This window comes from Cervus elaphus, chromosome 16 (assembly GCF_910594005.1).
Source record: "Cervus elaphus chromosome 16, mCerEla1.1, whole genome shotgun sequence".
NCBI lineage: Eukaryota > Metazoa > Chordata > Mammalia > Artiodactyla > Cervidae > Cervus > Cervus elaphus.
Window position 1 is genome coordinate 7,205,090 of NC_057830.1, and position 21,102 is coordinate 7,226,191.

The following is a 21,102-nucleotide window of genomic DNA, read 5'->3' on the forward strand; positions in this document are numbered from 1 at the left end:
CCTGCAATAAGCTTCAAACTTATAAGCCGCATCTTTATCCTCTCTGTATCGCTGACAACTTTCCTTCAAGAGACAGAGCTCTCTCTTGTTGGCAGCTTTTGAGCACCTCTCTGGTGAGCTTCCCAGGTGATGCAGTGGTAAAGAATCTGCCTGCCAAGGCAAGAAATACAAAAGACGCAGGTTCCATCCCTGGGTCGGGAAGATCCCCTGGAGGAGGAAATGGCTACCTGCTCCAGTACTCTTGCCTGGAGAACGCCATGGACAGAGGAGCCTGGTGGGCTGCAGTCCATGGGGTCGCAAAGAGTCAGGCATGACTAAGTGACTCAGCGCACACACACTCGTAAACTGTGTAACTTCAAAACAGGATGAGGAAGTCCAGGAGTCAGGGAAGTGAAGTGGTTTGCCCAAGGCATCAAGTAAGGAGTGGAAGGCCTCTAGTCACGAGCCTATGTATGATAGCACTTTTGTACCAACTAATAAAGTCACCTCTCCCTTCGAGGCAGCAGGGGCATAGTTCCTTGCAAGGGGGCACAGTGTGGAGAGTTAAGCGTGGGGAGGATTGTAGCATCCACCTTCCATTTCAGCTGGACACCCCCGTGCAGAACCTCAGTGCCTGGATTTCTGGCCCGCCCCCACTATGCTCGGCTGCCTAGGTTGCAGCTCTGAGTCCCCATCTATTCAGTGAGCTTGTGAACTACCAGCATTTTCCAAATCGAGGTCTATGCAAGGCTAAATCCACAAGAAGCAGAGGCACATTTAAAGGAAAAAAGAGTTTCCAAGTCAGATGGCTTCAGGACATGCTCTGTTAAACAAGGTTCAATACATATATTTTTTTAATTGCAAGAATTTTCAGAGCCTTTAATATACAAAATGGGAGTAAGACAGAGAGCGTATGAAGTATTCCCAAACACATTTGACCATAATCCTTTTTCCCCCGCCCCACCGCTGCCCCTGCCAAAAATCAAATAACAGCACAACCAACTGAGCTTGGGAAACGCTGGGCTGAGTTGGAAAGTCCCTTCTCACTCAGATCCTCTCCCGACTGCCTGTCAAGAGAGGTGTCTTGGTGTCTCTCTTCTTCCCGCGCGGCCCTTGTACCTGGCTCCGCCTGTGAGGGCTGCGGGTCCCCTGGAATGTCAGTTTCAGGACGGGGCCCGGCCAAGGCGTTCTCATGGCTTTCCCCCTTCTGCCAGAACTACATTTCAAAGCTGTGAGAGCAGTCCTGGAGGGAGATCAAAGCTCTCTCAACTCAACTGTCATTAGGATATTTTCTTTATGCATCTCACTCCCTGGTGAGTGCCAACAACATATTTCCTAAATGCACTGGCCTGAGATGGTACAACTCGGTAATAATCTCAATGAGAGGGCTGTCGGGGCCTGTTTTATTGAACGAGAAGCAAAAGGGAACTGCGTTCAAAATGCAGAACAATAACAACAATCTCTCCAACCGAGTCATGAAGGCATCAAGTTTTTCCAACTCTAGACCATAAGGCACTAGCTTTCCTGTTTTCAAGATGGTGACAGGCAAGGTACAGTGAGCTCAGGTCAAGACTGTGTCTCTATTACCACTCAAAGCAAATGGACTCCCCACCACACAAGTGACGGCTGAGACCTTTGAGGACTGCCAAGCCGAAGTCCTGCTCCCGGGGCCCTTGATGGGCACAGGCGACTGACGGGAATGGAGCTGCCCATCTGCAAATACCGTCCATTCAAAGAGGGTTTGTCTGAGCTGCTCCTGGCTGAGAACTGGCTATTTCCAAGCTAGAGGCTCTTTCAGATTAAGGGGAAGCACAGCAGAGTGCTACAGAAAAACTCATCTTTTTTTTTTTTTAAAGTGAAATTTCTTTAAATATGACAGCATAATGTTTACCCACTCAGTGGACACAAACTTGAGCAAGCTCTGGGAGCTAGTGAAGGACTGGGAAGACTGGCATCCTGTATTCCATGGGGTCGCAAAGAATCGGACACAACTTAGCGCCCGAACGACAACAACAACATTTAAATGGAACACCTTAGATCTTTACTCTCCTTGTAGCCCAGGAAGAGGACAGTCTTACACAGCAAAACTCTGTTAATTACATGGTTAAATGTTCTCAGATGGATTTCTAGACAAAAATGTTCTGGACTTAAGTCTATTCTTCATGCACTGGTATGAGAGTGGGGCATACGTATGTCAAACTCTGTGATACATTTTTGTATTCACTATTTTCTTCTGGCATTATACACCAAGACCTACCTAACTACTGTCATCCCTGGCCTTACATTTCTTTTGGGGGAAAAAAAAAAAGCCATATTTTAAGACAGAGATAGAATAGAGGTCAAATCCTCCCTCTTCTAGCAAGTGACCCTGTGACCTTGGAGAAGAGATTCAATCTCTCTGAACCTCAATTTCCCTATCTGTAAAATGGGGATTATAAAATTCAACCTAGAAACGGGAATATAAAAATTCAAAGGGTAGTACACAAGAATGTCCCTAAAAGACTGCTCAACTCATGAAAAAACCCTAAGATGCAAAATTTTATCTAACTCGCTCATGGAGCTAGGGGCTTCCCTGGTAGCTCAGTGTGAAAGCATCTGCCTGCCATGCAGGAGACTACCTATAAGGCAGGAGCCACGGGTTCAAACCCTGGGTCAGGAAGATCCCCTGGAAAAGGAACCCACTCCAGCATTCTTGACTGGGAAACCCCATGAATGGAGGAGCCTGGCAGGCTACAGTCCATGAGGTCTCAAGAACGGACACAACTTAGCGATTACACCACCACCATCACTATGGAACTAGAGGAAACTGGCCTTGGACCCCAATGTTCATCGTGTCTCCTTCCCATCAGTGCACCCTGGTTCCATCACTGGACCAATGTCTTCCTCATAGGCAGCTGCCCCATCTCTACAACTCACAGAAAAAAGCCCTGTAACGTTGCCCATTTCCAAATTCTGATTGCAGCCTGTCATTCCCATGGAAGATCTCAAGTCCGTGGGGCGCTCCTCCACGTTCAGAACACACCAGACCATTTGAAAGTGATTATCAAATATAGAGATCAAAGCCACTCAACACAAGTCATTAAAACAAGATAAACCTCAGAATGTTTATTGCATCCATATCCTTGTTCCAAATAACAAGCTTTCTCCAAACTGTGACCAGTTCTAAAACCTGGATATTGTACTTTTATCCCAAGGGGCCTAATGATCTGGACTTTATTCTCCTGCTCAGCTTCACTGTCAGAAATGCCTAAATTTGCCCCTCTTGTGTGTAAGAAGGGGTAAAGAAAAAACACTTGAAGAGCTGACTTAAATTCTCAGAATCCTGAATGATTGGTTTCAAAGATTATAACTCTTATGCGGAAGCTTGACATGCAATCTAAGAAAAATGCAACAGTATCAATTAAAGATCAATTGAAAATTGATCATTTTTTAAATTCTTTTACTGAATGAGTCATTCTTTCATTATCTATGCTTTAGCCTCCCTCCCTTCCTGTCTGCCTGCTTTCATTCTTTCCTTCTTAACTTCCTTCCTCCTTGCATATGATTCATTTTTTTCTCTTTCATTCTCTAATACTTATTGAGACTATATCCTATACTATACTTTAAGCTAGAAGTTAGGCATAAAATATGAATGAGAAACACTTTTCTCTATCAAAGAGCTAGCAGTTTTATGAACGAAGCAGGACAAATTATCGGATGATCACAACACGATGTGATAATGCTAATAAAACCTACCATTTAGGGGAGTTTACTATTATACACACTGGCACTGCTTAAGTCCTGTTTTAAACTGTCTCTTTGAAGCTTTACAAAAACCTTATGTGTTAAGTATGAGTAGTCCCATACTTGCAGGGGAAGAAACCAGGGTTCAGTGGGGATGACACCGCCGTCCCAAGACCCTCCTTGGCACGCCTAGGCTGTAAGTCACACGATACAATCTCTGGTCTCTTGGATCCCACACACTCTAGCCATTAGTCTCTTACCTTTGCCTCTGATCTGTGTTATGACAGAGCGGGTGCTGAGTGTGAGGAAAGCACAGAGGGATGGCATTTACCCAGGTGAGGGCCGGGGGGGATACCATTGTGGTTTTCATGGGAAGAGTACACTTTGGACCCAGTGTGGGAGGCAGAGGAAAAGAGGCTTAGAAACACACGAGAAGAGGAAGACACAACAAGTCCTCTGGTTTCAAAGCTGGGACCCCAGGAGTAATTTCACAAGAGGCAGCTGGCGGGGTCAGCAGTGGCCACATCAGGAAGGGCCTTGTACACCAGGCTGTGGAGGATGGGCAATGTTCTGCAAGCTTTATGCAGACCCTGGCAGACTTTTATGGAAGAGAACAAAACAATCTGCTTCATGTTTTCCAAAGAGCCTTCTGGAGGAATGTTGGAAGATGGACTAGAAGAGGGATGAAAGTAAAGGCATCGGCAGTGGCTTGCAGAAAACGGAGTAGATGTGAGCATGTCTAAGAAGGAGAGCTATTTACACACCAGGATCATCTGATGTTTGGTGCGGTCAGGAGTGAGAGGAGGAGAAATGATGGGTCTGGGTTCTGACAAGGTCTACTGGAGTGCTGCTCTTTTATGATTCTCAGGTTCTACAGATCAACCCCCCACTCCCATCCCCCACTGCTGCCCTAAACTCTTGGTCAACCCACCAACTCTGTCTTTCTGGGGCTGTATGTCACGTGGAAGGTCAAGGTCCACCCCCAGGAAAATCACGGGCCTGCGGTTCTCTGCAGGATAGGGTCCTAATGAAACCAGGAGATGGCTGGGACTGAGAATCCTGAGGAAATGGACAGGAGGAGGGGAAGGCGCTGATTTAGAGAGGCAGGGAGGATCAATGGGCAGGTTCTCAAATCTTTGGATCCGCTTAAAAACTGACGTGAAAGTAGCAATCTCTCATTCTGACAAATGAACACAGCATTCAAAAGGTGAAACTCCCATACATGCTGTCCCTCATATCATAAAATAATGGGGACTGATGTAGGTCTCTGAAGGAAGGAATAAAATAATCTCAGAATAAAGGACACCACTTTAAAAGGAATACCTTTTATCGGGAGCTACTCAGCTCCTATTTTTCTCGTTTCTCACTCTGAAAAATGCTTCTAGAAACTTGTGGAGCAGAAGGCAGAGTGTCAGACACCTGACACTGGTTCCTGGCAAGCTCAGCTCCACTCACTTGGTTAATGTGCCCCATCCTTCCAGACCCAGCCTAGAAGCGACTCTGACCCCTGATGAGTCAGGTACCCACCCTTGCTTCCCTCAGCACCTTGGACTTCCCCACAGCAGCACTTCTCCAACTAGCTACTTATTTACCTGCAGGAAATCCCACGAGGGCAGAATCACACCTATCTTGTGAGACGCTCACTGTGACCCCAGCACCTCGCAGAGTGCTCACACGTAGTAGACATGCCCCCCGCCCCCCACCACCCCACACACACACACGGACGAGCCGTCACTCTCTTAACATCTTCTCCTGGGGTTCTACAATCTCTGCTTTGACAGCCTCAGGGACTCCAAGTTTACTGATTTTCAGGGAAGCCATGAAACTTGAAGAATCCCCTGATCTGTAAGGAAGACCAACAGTTGAACTGTGATGGTGAGTTCAAAAGTACAAGGACGGTGATACAGGGATCGCATGTCGAATCATTGCTCTCACAACAGCAACGCACAGTTCCAGGGCCCTCCGCTCGCTCTCTTCACCCCCTCACTTTCTTCTTAGAGGATCAAAACCACAATTGATAAATAATACAACTGACCACACTGAGAGGGATATACACAGCTTGCCGACAGCCCTGTGGTTGGTCTTACACTTGATGTTCAGTTAAATAAAGACAAATCACCTCTGTGTTGCAAAGCTGTAGCAGCCACAGAGTTCTGAGGACAGGCGGCGATCTCACTAGACTCTGTCATTTCACTCTAACTTTTAACCATTTAAAACTTAAGTGATGTGAAGACTGACCCCACACGTTTATAGTTGGGGAGATCTGAGCAAGAATGACATTATCTTCAATGCGGGTCAATATGGCAGCTTCTGGGTGTTAGCCTGGGCCCATACAAATCACCTTGTTGTTGTTTGGTCACTCAGTTGTGTCCGACTCTGAGACCCCATGGACTGCAGCACGCCAGGCTTCCCTGTCCTTCACCATATCCTGGAGTTTGCTCAAACTCATGTCCATTGATTGAGTCAGTGAGGCCATCCAACCTTCTTATCCTCTGTTGCCCCACTCTCCTCTTGCCCTCAAACTTTCCCAGTATTAGCTGAACCTAATGGTCCTATGAAGACCTACACGACCTTCTAGAACACCACCAAAAAAAGATGTCCTTTCCATCATAGTGAACTTCCCTGGTAGCTCAGATGGTAAAGCGTCTGCCTACAATGCGGGAGACCCGGGTTCGATCCCTGGGTTGAGAAGATACTCTGGAGAAGGAAATGGCAACCCACTCCAGTACTCTTGCCTGGAAAATCCCACGGATGGAGGAGCCTGGTAGACTACAGTCTAGGGGATCGCAATAAGTCAGACACAAGAGTGGAATGCAAAAGTAGAAAGTCAAGAGATACCTGGAGTAACAGGCAAGTTTGACCTTGGAGTACAAAATGAAGCAGGGCAAAGGCTCACAGAGATTTTTTGCCAGGAGAACACATCGGTCATAGCAAACCCCCTTTTCCAACAACACAAGAGACAGATCACCTAACCTTAGGCAAATCATAGATGCATCTAAAGTAAGAACTACTGAGTCATTCTAGGAGATCAGTGTCATCTCTCATAGACATATACCATCTCTGGATGATCCTGCACAAGCCTAGTTAGTAACTTCCACAAACTTGGGTCTCTTGGGGGATTAAAAAAAAAGAGACAGCTCTCCAAGGGTCATGTGAAAGTCAGGGTTCAAACATGGGGAAATAATGCTGGAAAGTATGACACTCTGTGTCAGGCTGTTGAAAGTAGAATTAAATTCAAATTGATTTTTGGAAACAGGATGCTGCGTTCAGGGCCTGAGAGAAAAGCAAAGAGCAGAGGGGCAGGCTGCCCAAGGTGGAGCTCTTTCCTGAGGCTTCTACCGGGCCGGGGTGACAGTGGGAGGATTTTTTTTTTTCCAAGTTGTCACAGAGTATAATTGTTCCTTCATTGTTACTCTCTACCTGTCGTGCTCAATTAGATATGGGGACTGGCAGATACTTTGAAGGTAGGGACTGTCTCTCATTTCCCTGAATGTCCCCAGTGTCAATGCGTTTGTACTTTTCAATAGTCAGCACCTCTCCCCTTCCATTTTTTTTTTTCCCCCTCTAGCCCCAGTCCCCACAAGCCTGGACTATAATGCCTGAGCAGGTAATAGATCTCAGAGCTCATCTGTCCCAGTTCTCCCATTTTACAGAGAGGCAGAATTTGAAGTCAGAGAAGTGACTTCTTCCTTGGTGGCTTTGAAGTTACTTGGAAGGATCTAGTCACTTCCTTCCGCATGCTCTGCCAATCCACAGGCAAACTCCCTCATGTCTGCCTTCCCCCCCACCCCCCGCCACTCTGGAAGATTCTGAGACACTCCAGGCTTTGGTGGAGTGACAGTCACCATTGGCCTCGGTGGCCATCAACACTGGTTAGTAGCGAGAAGCCAAGCTCGAGTCTCAGAGCTGTGGCTGGCTGGCTGAGCTCCAAAAAGGCTGGAATCAATGAACATCAGAAGCTTGAAATGGAGGACACGATCCCCCTCGCCTTCCACCCATCGTCACCAGACCCACAAAATGACGTAGACTCTGGGAAAGAGGGAGAAAGAGAAGCAGAGAGGGATGGAGAAAGAAAGCACCCTTCCATAAATATGAAGAAACAGGAGCCTCTTCCAAGCCTGCAGACAAACCCGCGAGCCACGTGCTGCAGTCCACGCAGTGGTTTTGTGTCTGCAGAAGGTGGGAGTGGAGGTGGGGGGTTCCCTCTCAGGAGGTGGAAAACTGGCCAGCTGCCAGCCGGCAGGTACCAGCTGGGTTGAAATCAACTGAGGGAAACGTGTTTCCCGGAAACAAAACGTACCAGGGTCTGTTCAGCCCTTCCTCACAGTCCGGCCACTCCGTTCCCTAACCTGGAAGGGCGTCTGGCTGAGCGCTGAGGCTGTGACGAGTGGCTGGTGTCACCAGTGGACGGAGGAAGGAAAACGAGAGTGCTGACCAAGCCAAACACAGCGTGGAGAAAACCCAGCCACCTCCTACTGAGGCCCTCGAAAGGGCACCACGCGCTCCATCTGTCTGTCCAGGGCACTGAGGGTGGAAACATACGTCTAGGAAAGGGGTGAGAGAGCAAGCAGCTCCCGCCTGGCGGGGGCCTCCCCGGCGTGTGTCAGAGGAAAGGGTCCAACCTTCACCTGGAAACCCTCAGGTGGGTGTGCTGTGGCCAGATCCCCAGGCGCAGGGTGAAAACCAGCTCCGTCCTACCCTGCCCCGTGGGGTCCTGAGAGCCCTGGGGGCACCGGCCTGGCTTCCAGCCCCCTCCCTAGGATGTGCACGGGTGAACTCATTGGTAGGATCCTTGGGACCCCGACAGGCCTGTATTTTTTTGTGGAAATGCATACACTCCATGTGACCTGCTGCCTAACTCTTGGGAAAGTGAATACATTAGCATTTCGTACATGCCGGGCTTTGGGAGTAAAGGAAATCTTTTAAAAATGGAATCGATGGGTGTCAAAATCAAAAAGCCCTTAGTAGTACGGAGTGATTAGGTCACATCAAAATCAAAAGCCCTTGGTAGTATGGAGTGATTAGGTCACATCCAACTCCCAGTCCAGTCCAGAGGTTCTATCAAGGGGGCTCAGGGTCCGAGAGGGGCTGGGAATTGGGGGATGTGCATTGTCAGAGGTCAGAAGGTTTTCCAGAGACAGAAAATCTCCAAACGACCATTGTTACTGTGAGCGGTCACTAAGTCCCAGGTGCTGTTTTAAAGGGTTGACCGGGTATACTTTTGTGACATCCTCTAAAACCACCCAACTTTACTTTCATTCCTGGTTTTGCAGAGGAGAAAACTGAGTCTCTGATCATGGAAAAGACTAGTTCAAGGTCACAGAAATAGTAAGTGGCTTGATTCACATCCCCTCTGTCTCTGAAACTTGTGTTCTTATTTATTATCTGGACTATCCAATCCCTCACTCTTCCGCACTGTCTTGAGCATTTTATTAATCACATCTTCAGGGGCCACAAGCAATTCTTCTCCTGCTCTCCATCACCCCTCTAGTCTGCTCTCAAAGACCAAAGTCACGGGTGTTCACGGGTCACAGACAGAACCTGTGAGTCAAGGTGGGCTTTGTTCAAAAGAAAGGCATGAGGAAAACCCAGACTGAATCAGAGGACACCAGGCCATGTGGACCAGGGGGCCTGGATGGGGTGTTTGCATATCTACACTCAAGCATGTATAAGGGCTGGATACAGTCAAAAAATCTAGGAGCTTCGACTGAATCAGCGACCCACCCACTATGACCTCCCTCAACACTGAGGGGACCGTCCCCTGTCGCAGAGCTGTATCCTCTAACACAGACATCGAGGTGTTTTCAAAGTAAACTAGTGTGTGAGCTCAATGAGTTTGATAGAAGTTATGTGGTCTTCATTTAAAAAACCAATTCTGTGGTCAGTCCTTAGGAAAAAAAAAAAGAAGTATTTTAAGAATGGAAGTAATCTGAACAAATGCCCTCAGTGTGAGCACTGCAGTTTCAGCCAGACCCTCTTCTTGAGTCTGCAGTCTCCGAAAGACAAAGCTGCTAGAAGAGGAGCCCACGTGTGCCTGGGGGCAGGGAGGGGCGCCTCCCAGCACCTACTATGTGCCAGGCACTGGCCCAGGTGCTTCACACACCACAGCTCCATTTACATTTCATGCTGTGCCACACCCAACGGTGACCGTTGAGAACCCAAGTTACTGTTATTGCAAGATGGGCCAAGGCAGACAAGGAACCAGGATTCCAACGCTGGTCAGTCTCCAACACCCCTCATTTCTCCATTCCACCAGGCTTGACTGCTGTTATTGCTCTAATGAATGTTACTCACGTTAAATAAACTCCGATATTCTGATTATAAAATTCCAAGCAATTTCTCTTACATGATTACTGGAAAAGAATGAACAAAGTTACAGAAAAAAAAAACAACAATGCCTTCTTTCATCTGCGTGCTGGTTAACTCTTCCCAGAACTCTTTCTGGGATGTTATTTTGTGTGACCCTCGAGGCAATTGTGTGATCCTGGCGGTCAGATAGCATTATTATTATTTTTCCCTTTGGACAGATGTGGAAATAGAGGCCCGAGGAGATTAAGAGACTTGCATAGCTAAGAAGCTGCCACGTCAGAACTCAAATCTGTTTCCCCTGAATTCTTCTTTCATTCTTTCTAAGTCTGATTGTGGGAGCTTGGTAACCTGATGATCAAAAGAGAGCATCTACCTGCATGAAGCCTCAAGCATCTATCCCACCTCTTTCTTATATTGTCCCCACACCTGCCCACCTCCATCTCTCTGTTCCTACCTTGCTCTTTTCTATCACCCCAGAGCCTACAAATGCTGGAGACCTGTTTGTATACCTTCTCTGCCAGAAAGATTTTCCCGATTGCTCCTAACTGCCATGAATCTGCCTTTTCTCAGAGCTCATGTAAGTCCTATCATCTGTCTGGCTCATTTGGAAGTGAATCATCTGCTCTCCTGTCATCTCTTGAATGACTGTAACAAAATGTCATTAAACCACAGCATACAGATACCTTGAGGACATGGATCATATCTTCGATCCCTAGGGCATTTTTCACAGTCCCTTGGATATCAAAGCGCCTTACCAAGATATGGATGATGAATAAGAACACAGCCTTCCTAAACAGAATGCTTCCAAGTTGTCAGCTGCTAAGACGTCAAGGCAATGGCAGGCATTGAAATGCTCTGGGAGGAAGAAATGAGACCCCAGGACTTGTGCTCAGCTTGGCCCTCCTCTCTCTGTGAGGTCTGGGTCAGCACTGCCCCTTTTGGGAGCTCACCGCTCCTCATCTATGGTCACGGGGGCTGGACCACTCCACCGCTCATTTCAGCGCAGAGAGTCCCTGATTCCACGCAACAGTGTTAGACGTGCAGGGAAGGGAAGGGAAGAAAGTGCGTGCTCTGTGAGATCATTCTAGAAAAGAAGTAAAAAAAACAAAACCAATAAAGGGTCTCGTTAGAAGGCAAACCATCTACTGGCCTCAGATAAGGGGCAGGAGGAGAGACTGAGGAGGATGACAGACACTAGCAGAGGGGTCAAGCAGATTGCCTCGAGGCTTATTCCGGCCCTTTCCAAAGATTCCATCAACACCCACTTGGGTCCAAAAACACAAAGCATGGCCCCAGGGGAATGCCCTTGTTACATTAATAATAATAATGCAGGGAAGACAAAGAAAAGATTTCCCTGTGAGCCATTGTCAGAGTGTCAGGGAGGTCTCCTTTTACCTACCTGTTCTATTCCATACCAACAGATGTCCAGGTGAAGTTCACCTAGCGATGCCAGAGCTCGCAGCGTGAAGGGGTCCACCAGGAACTCGGTGGATGTGCTGCAACATCCTCTCACCATGAAGTGTGCCCGGCCCAATGTGTCAACCGCCCCTGGATTTCCTGATACTGGGGATTTCTATTAACATCCAGGTTTTTCATTTCATTTATAAAAAGATGCACCAAGTCCGTTCTAACCTGTTTGTAGACATCGCTAATGGCTGCAAATGAAGTCCTGTCTACCTGGCTTGTCTCCACTACTGTAGAGAACGGCCAAGAGTCATTGGAATGTCTTTTTATAACTGTCCAGTCCAATAAAAGACCTGTGCTTCCCCTCCAAGGCAGCTCCTCTTGGCTGAGACTGGGGCGGGGGGATCCTTCTTTCACACCAGTGATCACGATGCCTTGCTTGCTCATCTCTCTTATCCACTGGATAAGTGAAAAAAAGAGAGTGAAGCTGCTTAGTCGTGTCCGACTCTTTGCAACCCCATGGACTGTAGCCTGCCAGGCTCCTCCATCCATGGGATTTTCTAGGCAAGAGTACTGGAGTGGATTGTCATTTCCTTCTCCAGGGGATCTTCCCGACCCAGGGATCGAACCCAGGTCTCCCACATTGCAGGCTGACGCTTTACCGTCTGAGCCGCCAGGGTAGCCAGGATTATCTACTGGATGGCGAGCTCCAAAAGGGCAGGGACAGGGCTGGCACAAAGGGAGTATTCAACGTTTAAAGAGAAAAGAAGGGAAAAAATAATAATAAAGAGAAAAGAAGGGAAAACAGGAAGGAAGGAGGGAGAGAAGGAAGAAAGTAAGGAGGGCCTGAAGAAGTGAAAGAGGGGACAGAGGCAGGCTAGAGTTTTTCATGAGATAAGCTGAACCCCTTTCTGCTTATGCTCTGGATCCCAGCCATACTGAATGACTCCTTATTCTACAAGCCCTTCCTCATCCCATCCCTCCCCAACCCCTTGCTGAGGCTGCATCCTCTTGGTGGCCCAGCTCTCTCAGTGTTCTATTCACTCACCCACATCCACTCCCCAGACCCCTTCTTCGTGCATACCCTCACTCAGGTGTCCTTATCCTGGCCTCTTAATAAGGAAAACTCATGACCAATGTAGCTCTAAGAGTTATGCAGTGGCTCATGGACACCCAAAGTCCTTATCTGATTCTCTTCCAAACTCCCTCATCTCGGCATGTCACGAACCCAAATGTTCAGAAGAAGAGAGCAAGGTCAGAGAGCAGGGGAGCAGGTATCCGTGAGAGGCAAGAATGTCAGCACAGTCCTGAGAAGCTGCATCACAGCAGATGACCGGGCCTCGGAAACCTAGAGGACCCTTAACCTCACTTTGACCACTAATGGGCTGTGCAAGCTTAGGCTTCAGCTTCCCTCTATGGGGGAAGCAGGGTTTAGATTCACTGATCTCTGAGGATGCTTCTAGGTCTGACATCTGATCTTGTTTTGATGTCTTCTGTAGCCTTCTGCTAGGACTGGGTGCTCCCCAGTAACACATGAACTCCTGAGGACATGGACTAAGGGGGCCCAAGGATTAGTACGCAAAGAATGACTGCGAAAGTGTTAGAAGAAACAGTAATTCTCTGATGGAGTCTGCACTGCTGCATCACTAGTGGCTCTTATTTCACCCGAAGGAACTGCTACATAAACTGTCAGGATGATGAATTTTACTCAGCGCCACTCTAAGTAAGCCGTGCACCAACCACTTCTTATTAGTCCAAGACACAATCAGTATAGAAGTAGAGAGACAGCATTTGGAAACTTTTTAGAGAACTCTGACACTGCTTCACCATTCTTGGGGGTACTTCGTTCATAGCAATTCATTTTTGCTGTTATGTTATAAAAGAATTGGTCGGCAATGTAGAGGAAACAAAACTGGTTCTGTACCATAGATTGAGAAGTAGTAATTGAAATATTATCTTTATTGTTTTCACCCACTGAGAGAGAGAGAGAGAGGGAGAGAGGGAGGGAGGCAGGCAATGCAGGAGCACACCTTGTGTATGAAACAACTTCACCTCTTTATTAAAAATCATCAAGACAACGCCAATCTAATTTTCTATTACAGGTGTCATCCTTCTTTCCTAGCTTCCCCTCTCTCTTCCTTTCCTCCCTTTTTCATTCATTTATTCCTCCCCCCTTCTTTCCCTCCTTTTTTAAAAAGTCACCAAGCAAGTATTTCTCTGCAAACTTCCAGAGGTTTCTCTCTGCACACAGGAGAGCCGATTCAGCCAGAATGCCGTGCCCTCCCCCAGCTTCATCAGGAGGTGAAACATCCCCGGTGGGGCTCCCCGGGGCACAGGACTTTCCAGCCAGCAAACACACAGGCCCTGGTGTGAGTGGTCACAGCGCTAGCACATGGCTGCTCACGGACATTCTGGACATGTGGTCCCGTGACTTAGAAAAGAGGAGGCCTCTGGCACCTACCAGCACTGTCTGCTGATAGTCAGCTCTTTGGAACCGGGGGCCCCGCGGCCCCTGCACCCCAACCACAGAGGTCAGATGCCCTTGGTCCTGACCCGACCATACTCAGCAGTTTTCTCCCAAGGCTTTAGGAAAGCCACCTCGCCAGTCACTCCTGCTTTTTGACTATGCCTCTTACTGCTCCTTGGATTTAAAAATACCCCCCTTCCATGGAAGCTTTGGAGTCAACAGAGCAAGACTCAAATCTAAGCTCTTCCTGTCTTAGCTGAGTGACTGCGGGTAAGTCCCTTCCTTCTTCTGAAGCCTGGATTTCCTTCTGCAAAGCAGGGATAAGGGTGCTTACCTCCTGGCACTGGGAAGGTGCTGAATAAACATTTGTTGCATGAGTGAATGAATGGATAAATGGACAAACAGATGAGTGACTTCCAGTATTCCTGGCTCTTCATCCATCCTCCCATGCCCACTCTATCTGGGCACCCCAGGAACTCCTGGGGTCTGGCTCAGGAAAGCATACATCACATTCATCTCAGAAGTCTTGCATTTGTGATTTAGCCAAATGTCTTTCCTGACCTGGGACCTTGGCTGAGTCATTTCACTCTCTAAAGCCCTATCAGTCAAATACAAATGCTAACCCTGCTAGTCATCCCCATCAAATGCCATCAAAGCCTAACTGAGAGCACAGATGAAAGTGCATTGTGACCTGGAAGGAACCTGCCACACACCAAGGCTTCTTCCTACACGGGCTGCCCCCATCTCTGAGCCAAGGTGAGAGTCCAGGGGCCCGCCTGGTGCCAGAAGGCTGAGCTGACGTGCTCTCTGGCTTGGGGCCAGGCATGACATTCTCTTGCCAGCATCGTCATTCCTCTGCACATAGGTATTTTGTCGGTGCATGGGAGGCCCTTGCTCTTGTGAGAGAGACATAAAGAGAAGAGTCAGCAGAAAACCCGCAGAGGTTGGCAAATGAGCCGGCCAATCAAGCAAGCCATCAGCAAGGCCAGGGTCCTGTGAGCTGGACAGAATGGAAAAGTTCAGCATGAATCTGGGAAGTCAGGAAAGTGGATGCGGACTGTCTCTCTGACTTAAAACTAGTTCCCCTGGGTCCCATATCAAAGGGTGATCACCTATGGTCCACCTCTTGGTGTTTTGGGGGGTTGCTGGTCAGAGTTGTAGTACAAGGCAGGGGCTAAGTCAGGCGTTAGACAGAAAATCTGCCCTCCACCCTTTCCACCCTCTTCTCAGCAATATGTGAAGCTCCTCTGCCTTGAATATCCTCCTTTTCCTTCAGCTTAATCTACTCAATCTCTGATGTCCACACTGTACCTAAGCTTTCCCTAAAATGTTCAAGCTGCAAGTCAGCTGTTCCTCTTTGACCTCCTATGCATGCTACACGCTGCCTTTCATTGTTCAAGAAGCGGCAGACGCACTTATTGAGAGGGAGTCACCTGCAAGCCCTGAGAAGAGACTTGCTTTGCCTGCCCTCATTTGATCCTCAAAGCAACTTCACAAAGTAGGTGCCACTGCCATTCCCACTGTACAGATGAGGACACAGCTTGTAAGAGGTCACAAAGTAAGGGAGGAGATCTGAACCCAGGATTCTTGCCTGGAAAATCCCATGGACAGAGAAGCCTGGCAGGCTACAGTCCACAAGGTCCCGAAGATTCAGACATGGCATAGTGACTGAGAAAGCATGCAGTCTGTCTGACCCCAGCCCATCCCAGCTCCACCAGAACTGCCCAACAGACCCTTCTGCTAGCACAGAAGCAGTTATATGACTCTGTCCAGTTTGGTAGCCACTAGCCCCAGGTGGCTACTGAATTCTGGAAATGTGGCTAGTGTAACGCAAGAACTGGATTTTAAACTGCATTTCATCTTCACTAATTTAAAAACAGTCACATGTGGCTAGTGACCACTGCATGGGATGGCAGAGTGCTTTATAACTGCAGCTGTTAGTTAGTACCCAGCCCAGGTCGTCCAGTTTTAGACTCTGAGCCCTTTGAAAAGACAGGATCTCGAGAGCTCCCTCTGAGCCCATAGGAAACAATGCAGAAATATTTTGGTAAGGCACTATCCTTGCATATTTGTTTAGTCGCTAAGTTGTACTGGACTTCTTGTGACCCCATGGACTGCAGGCTGCCAGGCTCCTCTGTCCCGTGGGATTTCCCAGGCAATAATACTGGAGTGGGTTGCCATTTCCTGCTCCAGAGGGTCTCCTCGACCCAGGGATCCAACCAGCCTCTCCGGCACTGGCAGGCGGATTCTTCACCACGGAGCCACCTGGGAAGCCCCACCTTGCCTGCAGTCCTGTGATTACCTGGTCCAGTCTGCCTTGCAAACTGGGAAATTCCCGCAAGCCCCTTGGGCGTTAGGAGCCACACCCACGGGTGAAAAGGGGAGGAGCGCGATGTCTTACCTGTACTGGTTGTCGGGCTCGAAGCAGGTCTTGGTGACGTCGGTAATGTTGGGGTTACAGCATTCGCCGCCGTCGAAGTTGAAGCGCTCGTAGTTGCAGTCCATGTCGCACACCCCGTTCTCCTGCTTCTTGGCGAAGGCGGGGTGGCGTAGGTGGCGGCAGTCCCCGCCGTCGTGGCCGGTCAGCGTGTGGTTGCACTCGGGGTCGCAGTTCTCGTCCCCGATCTTGCTGATGTCGCAGTTGGCCAGGATGAGGCGGCGGCGCAACGAGGAGTTGCTCACCTCCAGCACCTCGAGCTCCCAGGAGATGTTGTAGTGCTTGAAGGCCTCGGCCAGCTGCCGGTGCTGGAAGTCGATCTGCTGCCGGCTCACGGTAGGGTTCTCCCGGTCGTCGTCATGGAGGTTGACCACGCGGTAGCGCACCACCTTGGGCCGGCGGAGCCGCGGCAGCTGGTTGTAGTTGGCGATGACCTGGGGGCTGTCGCAGAGCGTCTGCCCGCACAACGGCGGCTCCAGGCTGGTGTCCAGCAGGAAGCCGGGGGCGCCGCTGACCTCCACGCGGGGGCTGCTGCCGTCCTTCATGGGGGACCAGGCCCGCTTCACATTGTCCCAGTTCTCCTGCAGGAGCAGCTGAGGTAGAGGGCCCTGGGGGCCGCGGGTCCCCATGTCCAGCACGATCTCGCGCTGCGTCCTGGCCACCTTCCACAGGCTGAAGCGCTCCACGTAGCCCCGGTAGTTGTGGTTCAGGGCGCTGCCTCCCAGCATGAGCACTTTACACTTCTGGGTCAGGGGGCTGAAGATCCCGCCCACCTGCTCCCCCGAGGTGGCCACCTGGGCACCGTTCATGTAGAGCTTCATCAGCCGCCCGTCGTAGGTGGCAGCCAGGTACACCCACTGGCCTGGGAGGTAGCTGCGGTGGGCATTGATGGTGGTCACTTGCCGGGCCCGGTCTGTCTTCAAGGAGAAAAAGTAGCGTGGGTCTCTGCTGCCTTGGTCACTGACGGTGTGAATGCCCACGACCCATCCTCGGTCACGTGAGGCATAAGAACATTTGTCATAGAGCCCTATGTAGCCCCAAAAGAAAAAGATGAATAAATAAAGGGTGGAGGAAGGAAGGGGAAAGTTCTTTCTTTCTGATAAAATTCCTATCAGGATGTCCTAGAAGAGGACATTTACAAACTGCGCTCAGTGGCCTCCTGGTGAGCCCCCAGACCACCCCGACGGCAAGGTGAGGGCTAGAGGAAGGGAGAACACGGATGAGGTGGCTTTGGGAGGCTCTGACCACAACTTTAGCCCATGTAGTTTTACTTTGATTGGTTCTGAGTATGGGGCACGCAAAAAATGACATCTGTTTGCAGAATACATACGTGAGCTAAAGAAAACAACAGTAATACTACCAATAATTAAAATCTGAAAATCTTTTGATTTTGCAAAACCGTTGGATAGGGAAGAGGACTTTTTAATTAAAAGTGTGTTTTGGGTGTAGAATGACATACGTGCTGAGAGGGGGAGGTAAGAGAAGAATCACAGAGAGAAAATGATCAGTAGAAGGTGTTCATTTCGACAGCTCCGACTACAGTCACCATAACTAGGAGTGTATCAGCCACCAGCACTCATCAATGATCAGAGCTGGTGAAGTGCCAGGAAAGTTGCCTGGAGAAAGTGACGGTCATGGGCTGCAAAGCATGTGTCACAACAGCAGTCCTGACTAGCTCTAACATTCACCCCCAAAGAAAGGCAGGCATACTTACTATCTGAGCTGGAAAGGTTTTTAAACATCACCAATTCCAACTCCTTCACTTGAAAGTTAAGAGAGTTGAGACCCAGGAAATGGAAGGTGTTTGTTAGGTTACCCAGTCACTGACAAATTTCCTGAGACCCAATTCAAACCTGCTTTTCTCTAACATCAATGCTAATATTTTCAAAAGTAAAAGGCATCCTCTTAGCATAAAAAGATGTTGGGGACTCCATCATTAAGTAAAACCAAGCCTCTGTCACAAGTGAGGCACTGTGTGAAGGTCTGCATATGCATTAATTCATTTAACCCATTTGGCACCCTCAAGGTGATGATATTAAGTTAACAGAGGAGGAAACAGAAATTTAAGGAGGCAAAGAGATGGATGGTTTAAGGTCAACTGGTTGGTAACTAGATCCTAGATCCATCAGACCCTACGATCACGGTCCTAGGTACTAACTTTACCTCCCTCTCCCCCATCAGTGTCACCACAGGTCCCTCTGCATAAAACCACCTGCCTGGGTTGTCCCAAATTCCAGTTGACTGTTTGGGAAAGTTCCAAGGCAGACATCTCTAGACTTAGCCTGGAAACACCAGGAAGTCACTAAGTAGATTCTCTCTGGATCAATTATCTTTACTCTCATCAACTCCTGTTCCCAGCTTTTATGAAATATACCCAGTGTCCTTGGCACAGACAAAAAGTTGGACGGGGAAGAGGACTTCCTAATTAAGAATGTATTCTAAGTGTTCGATGATACATGAGGCTAGGTGGGAGGAGAAAGGGAGGGATAGGAGAATGAATAAAAGATGCTCATTTAGGAGGACAGCCCCTACTTTCAGCTGGAGAATTGTTGCGGTCACCATAACTTTGAGTGTGCCTCTGCCATTAGCACCCATCAAATGAGCACAGAGAGCTTCTAGCAAAATCAATAGAGAAGGCCCACACAGTGTGTACTTCTTTGTGGGTACTGGGGCCTTTCCTTTTGTGTAAATCTGTCAGCAGCTGACGTGGATGGTAGTTTTGGCCAAGCTTCCAAGTCCACCTACATCTCCCCATCACCATTCCCTGTTCTACCACCTTTCAAGTGATGGCCAGGGTCTCCTACAGTATCAACCTGCTCTCAGGCCTTGATGAAGCACCAAGTATTGGTGGGTCTTGGTTCTCCCCCCAGCAAAGGAGGGGAATGAATGAGGTTTCCCTCGTATGCCTGGTCCACGGGGGATTTTCTGTGATCCCAGGTTTCCCAGTGGCTAAAACAGAAACCACCTCTCCCAGGAAGCTTTCCCTAATGGTCCTGTGAGGAATAATCACTCTCTCCTCTGAATTCTTTGTACTTTTAGGAAACTGGACATTTACTCTCTGGTTCTGGAGTCTCCCCGAGACAGGACGCTTCTCGAGAATGATGACTCGGGCTGGGTCATCTCTGCTCTGCCCAGCATCTCACACTATGGGTTGTACAAAGCAGGTACTCAGCAAGTGTCCCACGGATGCGCACATGGATGATTCCAAACAGAGTGGGAGAAGAGAAAAGGTGAGACAGAATCAGAGGCACGAATCTATGTCTCCCTGGATAAAGGACAGGGAGAATCAGAAGACAGAGTGTGTTCTCGGCCGGACACAAAGAGCAGGACCTTTGGACTCAGGGTAATTCTGATGACAACCATGATTGGCGGTACCGCCGGGGCAAATCGCTTCACCTCTGTGGATCTCAACCCCCTCCTCTGTATCTCTCTTCACATACGCTATCATGCTTAAAAGACATAGTGGCTATACCGTCCTTGGCACACCGTGGTTGTCCAGATGGGAGTACAATGTTGAAATGCTAGAGGGTCTTAGAGTGTTGTCAAGGATGAAAAGGGGGAAAGGACGAAAAACAAAATACAGCAGCAGCAGAGAGTGGGTACCCTGAAGACAATGTGACCGATGTATCAAGAGCTGGTAGGATGAGGGCTCAAAAAAGCACAAGTCCTCCTCAAATTTACTGGCAAACTCTACTCAGAAATCATAACCCACCCCACCCCACCCCTTGGCTTTGCTACTGTTATGAGCCTTGCATGTTAAAAGCCACCTCCCCACTGACCTCTCCAAGGCCAAAGCTCTGACTCCACATTTGGAATGAGCTTCCCTAGGTCTTAGCTACAGGAAGTATGAGAGGACAGGCTTCTGGACTTCACCCTCCACCTCCCTGACCTTCCCCGCCCACCCCCCCAACAATCCCTGCCCTCATCACATCCCACCTCTCTGCTCACCTTCTCTTCCTCTCCTAGCTAACCCCTCCCCTTTCAACAGAAAATTCTTCTAATGAGAAAATTCACATCTGACACAGGATCCTTTCTCCCTCTCTCTCTTTCTCCGCTCTCTGCAGGTTTTTATTTGGCCAGGGGCTCTCAGGCCTGGCTTTCCTGTTGCCTTTGGAAAGCGGCTGGCTGGGGCAGCAAGGTAAAATGTTTACACGTCTGTAGGGCGCCCTCAGGTCAGGACCTTCCTGGGACTGGGGTACACGGGCCTCGGTCACCTCTGTTTGTAGTCGAGAGAAAAGAGGGAATCAACGAGAAAGGCTAGACTCTGCGACGTGGAGCTGAGGACCAGCCCCAGGAGGCAGAGAGGAAGGGCCAAGGGAGGGTTTTCAGTAGAACCAAGAGGAAACACATTAAAGGAAACCAGAACCTTGAAGCAGGGGCTTCAGAAGTTCGGAGGGAAATATTTACCTGGGGTGTTAGTGGTGAAAGGAAATCACTGAACTTCAATAGGGATGGGGCGGGGGGTGGGTTGTAGTGGTGAATGGGATTTATTTCTGTGCAAAAATAAAGTAATCAACAGCAGTCACATTTCAGAGGGCTGGATGGGAGACACCGCTGTTTCACCAGCTTGGAACTGGGGACCTGGGACCAGAGGTCTGGGCTCTCGGGCTGCTGCATGACCTTGCCGGGGACAAGTCACACTGCCTCTTTGGCTGCCAGGCCTTACTTCCCTTTTATGAGAAGGAGTTGGGAGTAAGCGATCTCCCTACTACAGTTTAAGAGCTCTTTTGTTCCCTGCGAGAATGGCTCCTTGTAAGGAGGAGATGCTTCAAAAATGTGTGTT

The 21,102-nt window shown here is 48.9% G+C and overlaps 1 protein-coding gene across 1 annotated transcript in view; it reads right to left on the bottom strand.

Annotated features, from left to right (window-relative positions):
- Positions 1-21,102, bottom strand: part of PAPPA (pappalysin 1) — a 253,037-nt gene that overhangs the window by 201,179 nt on the left and 30,756 nt on the right. Inside the window, exon 2 of the mRNA XM_043927830.1 lies at positions 16,284-17,346. Within this exon, the coding sequence (XP_043783765.1) occupies positions 16,284-17,346 (1,063 nt within the window). The remainder of the gene's footprint in view (positions 1-16,283; positions 17,347-21,102) is intronic.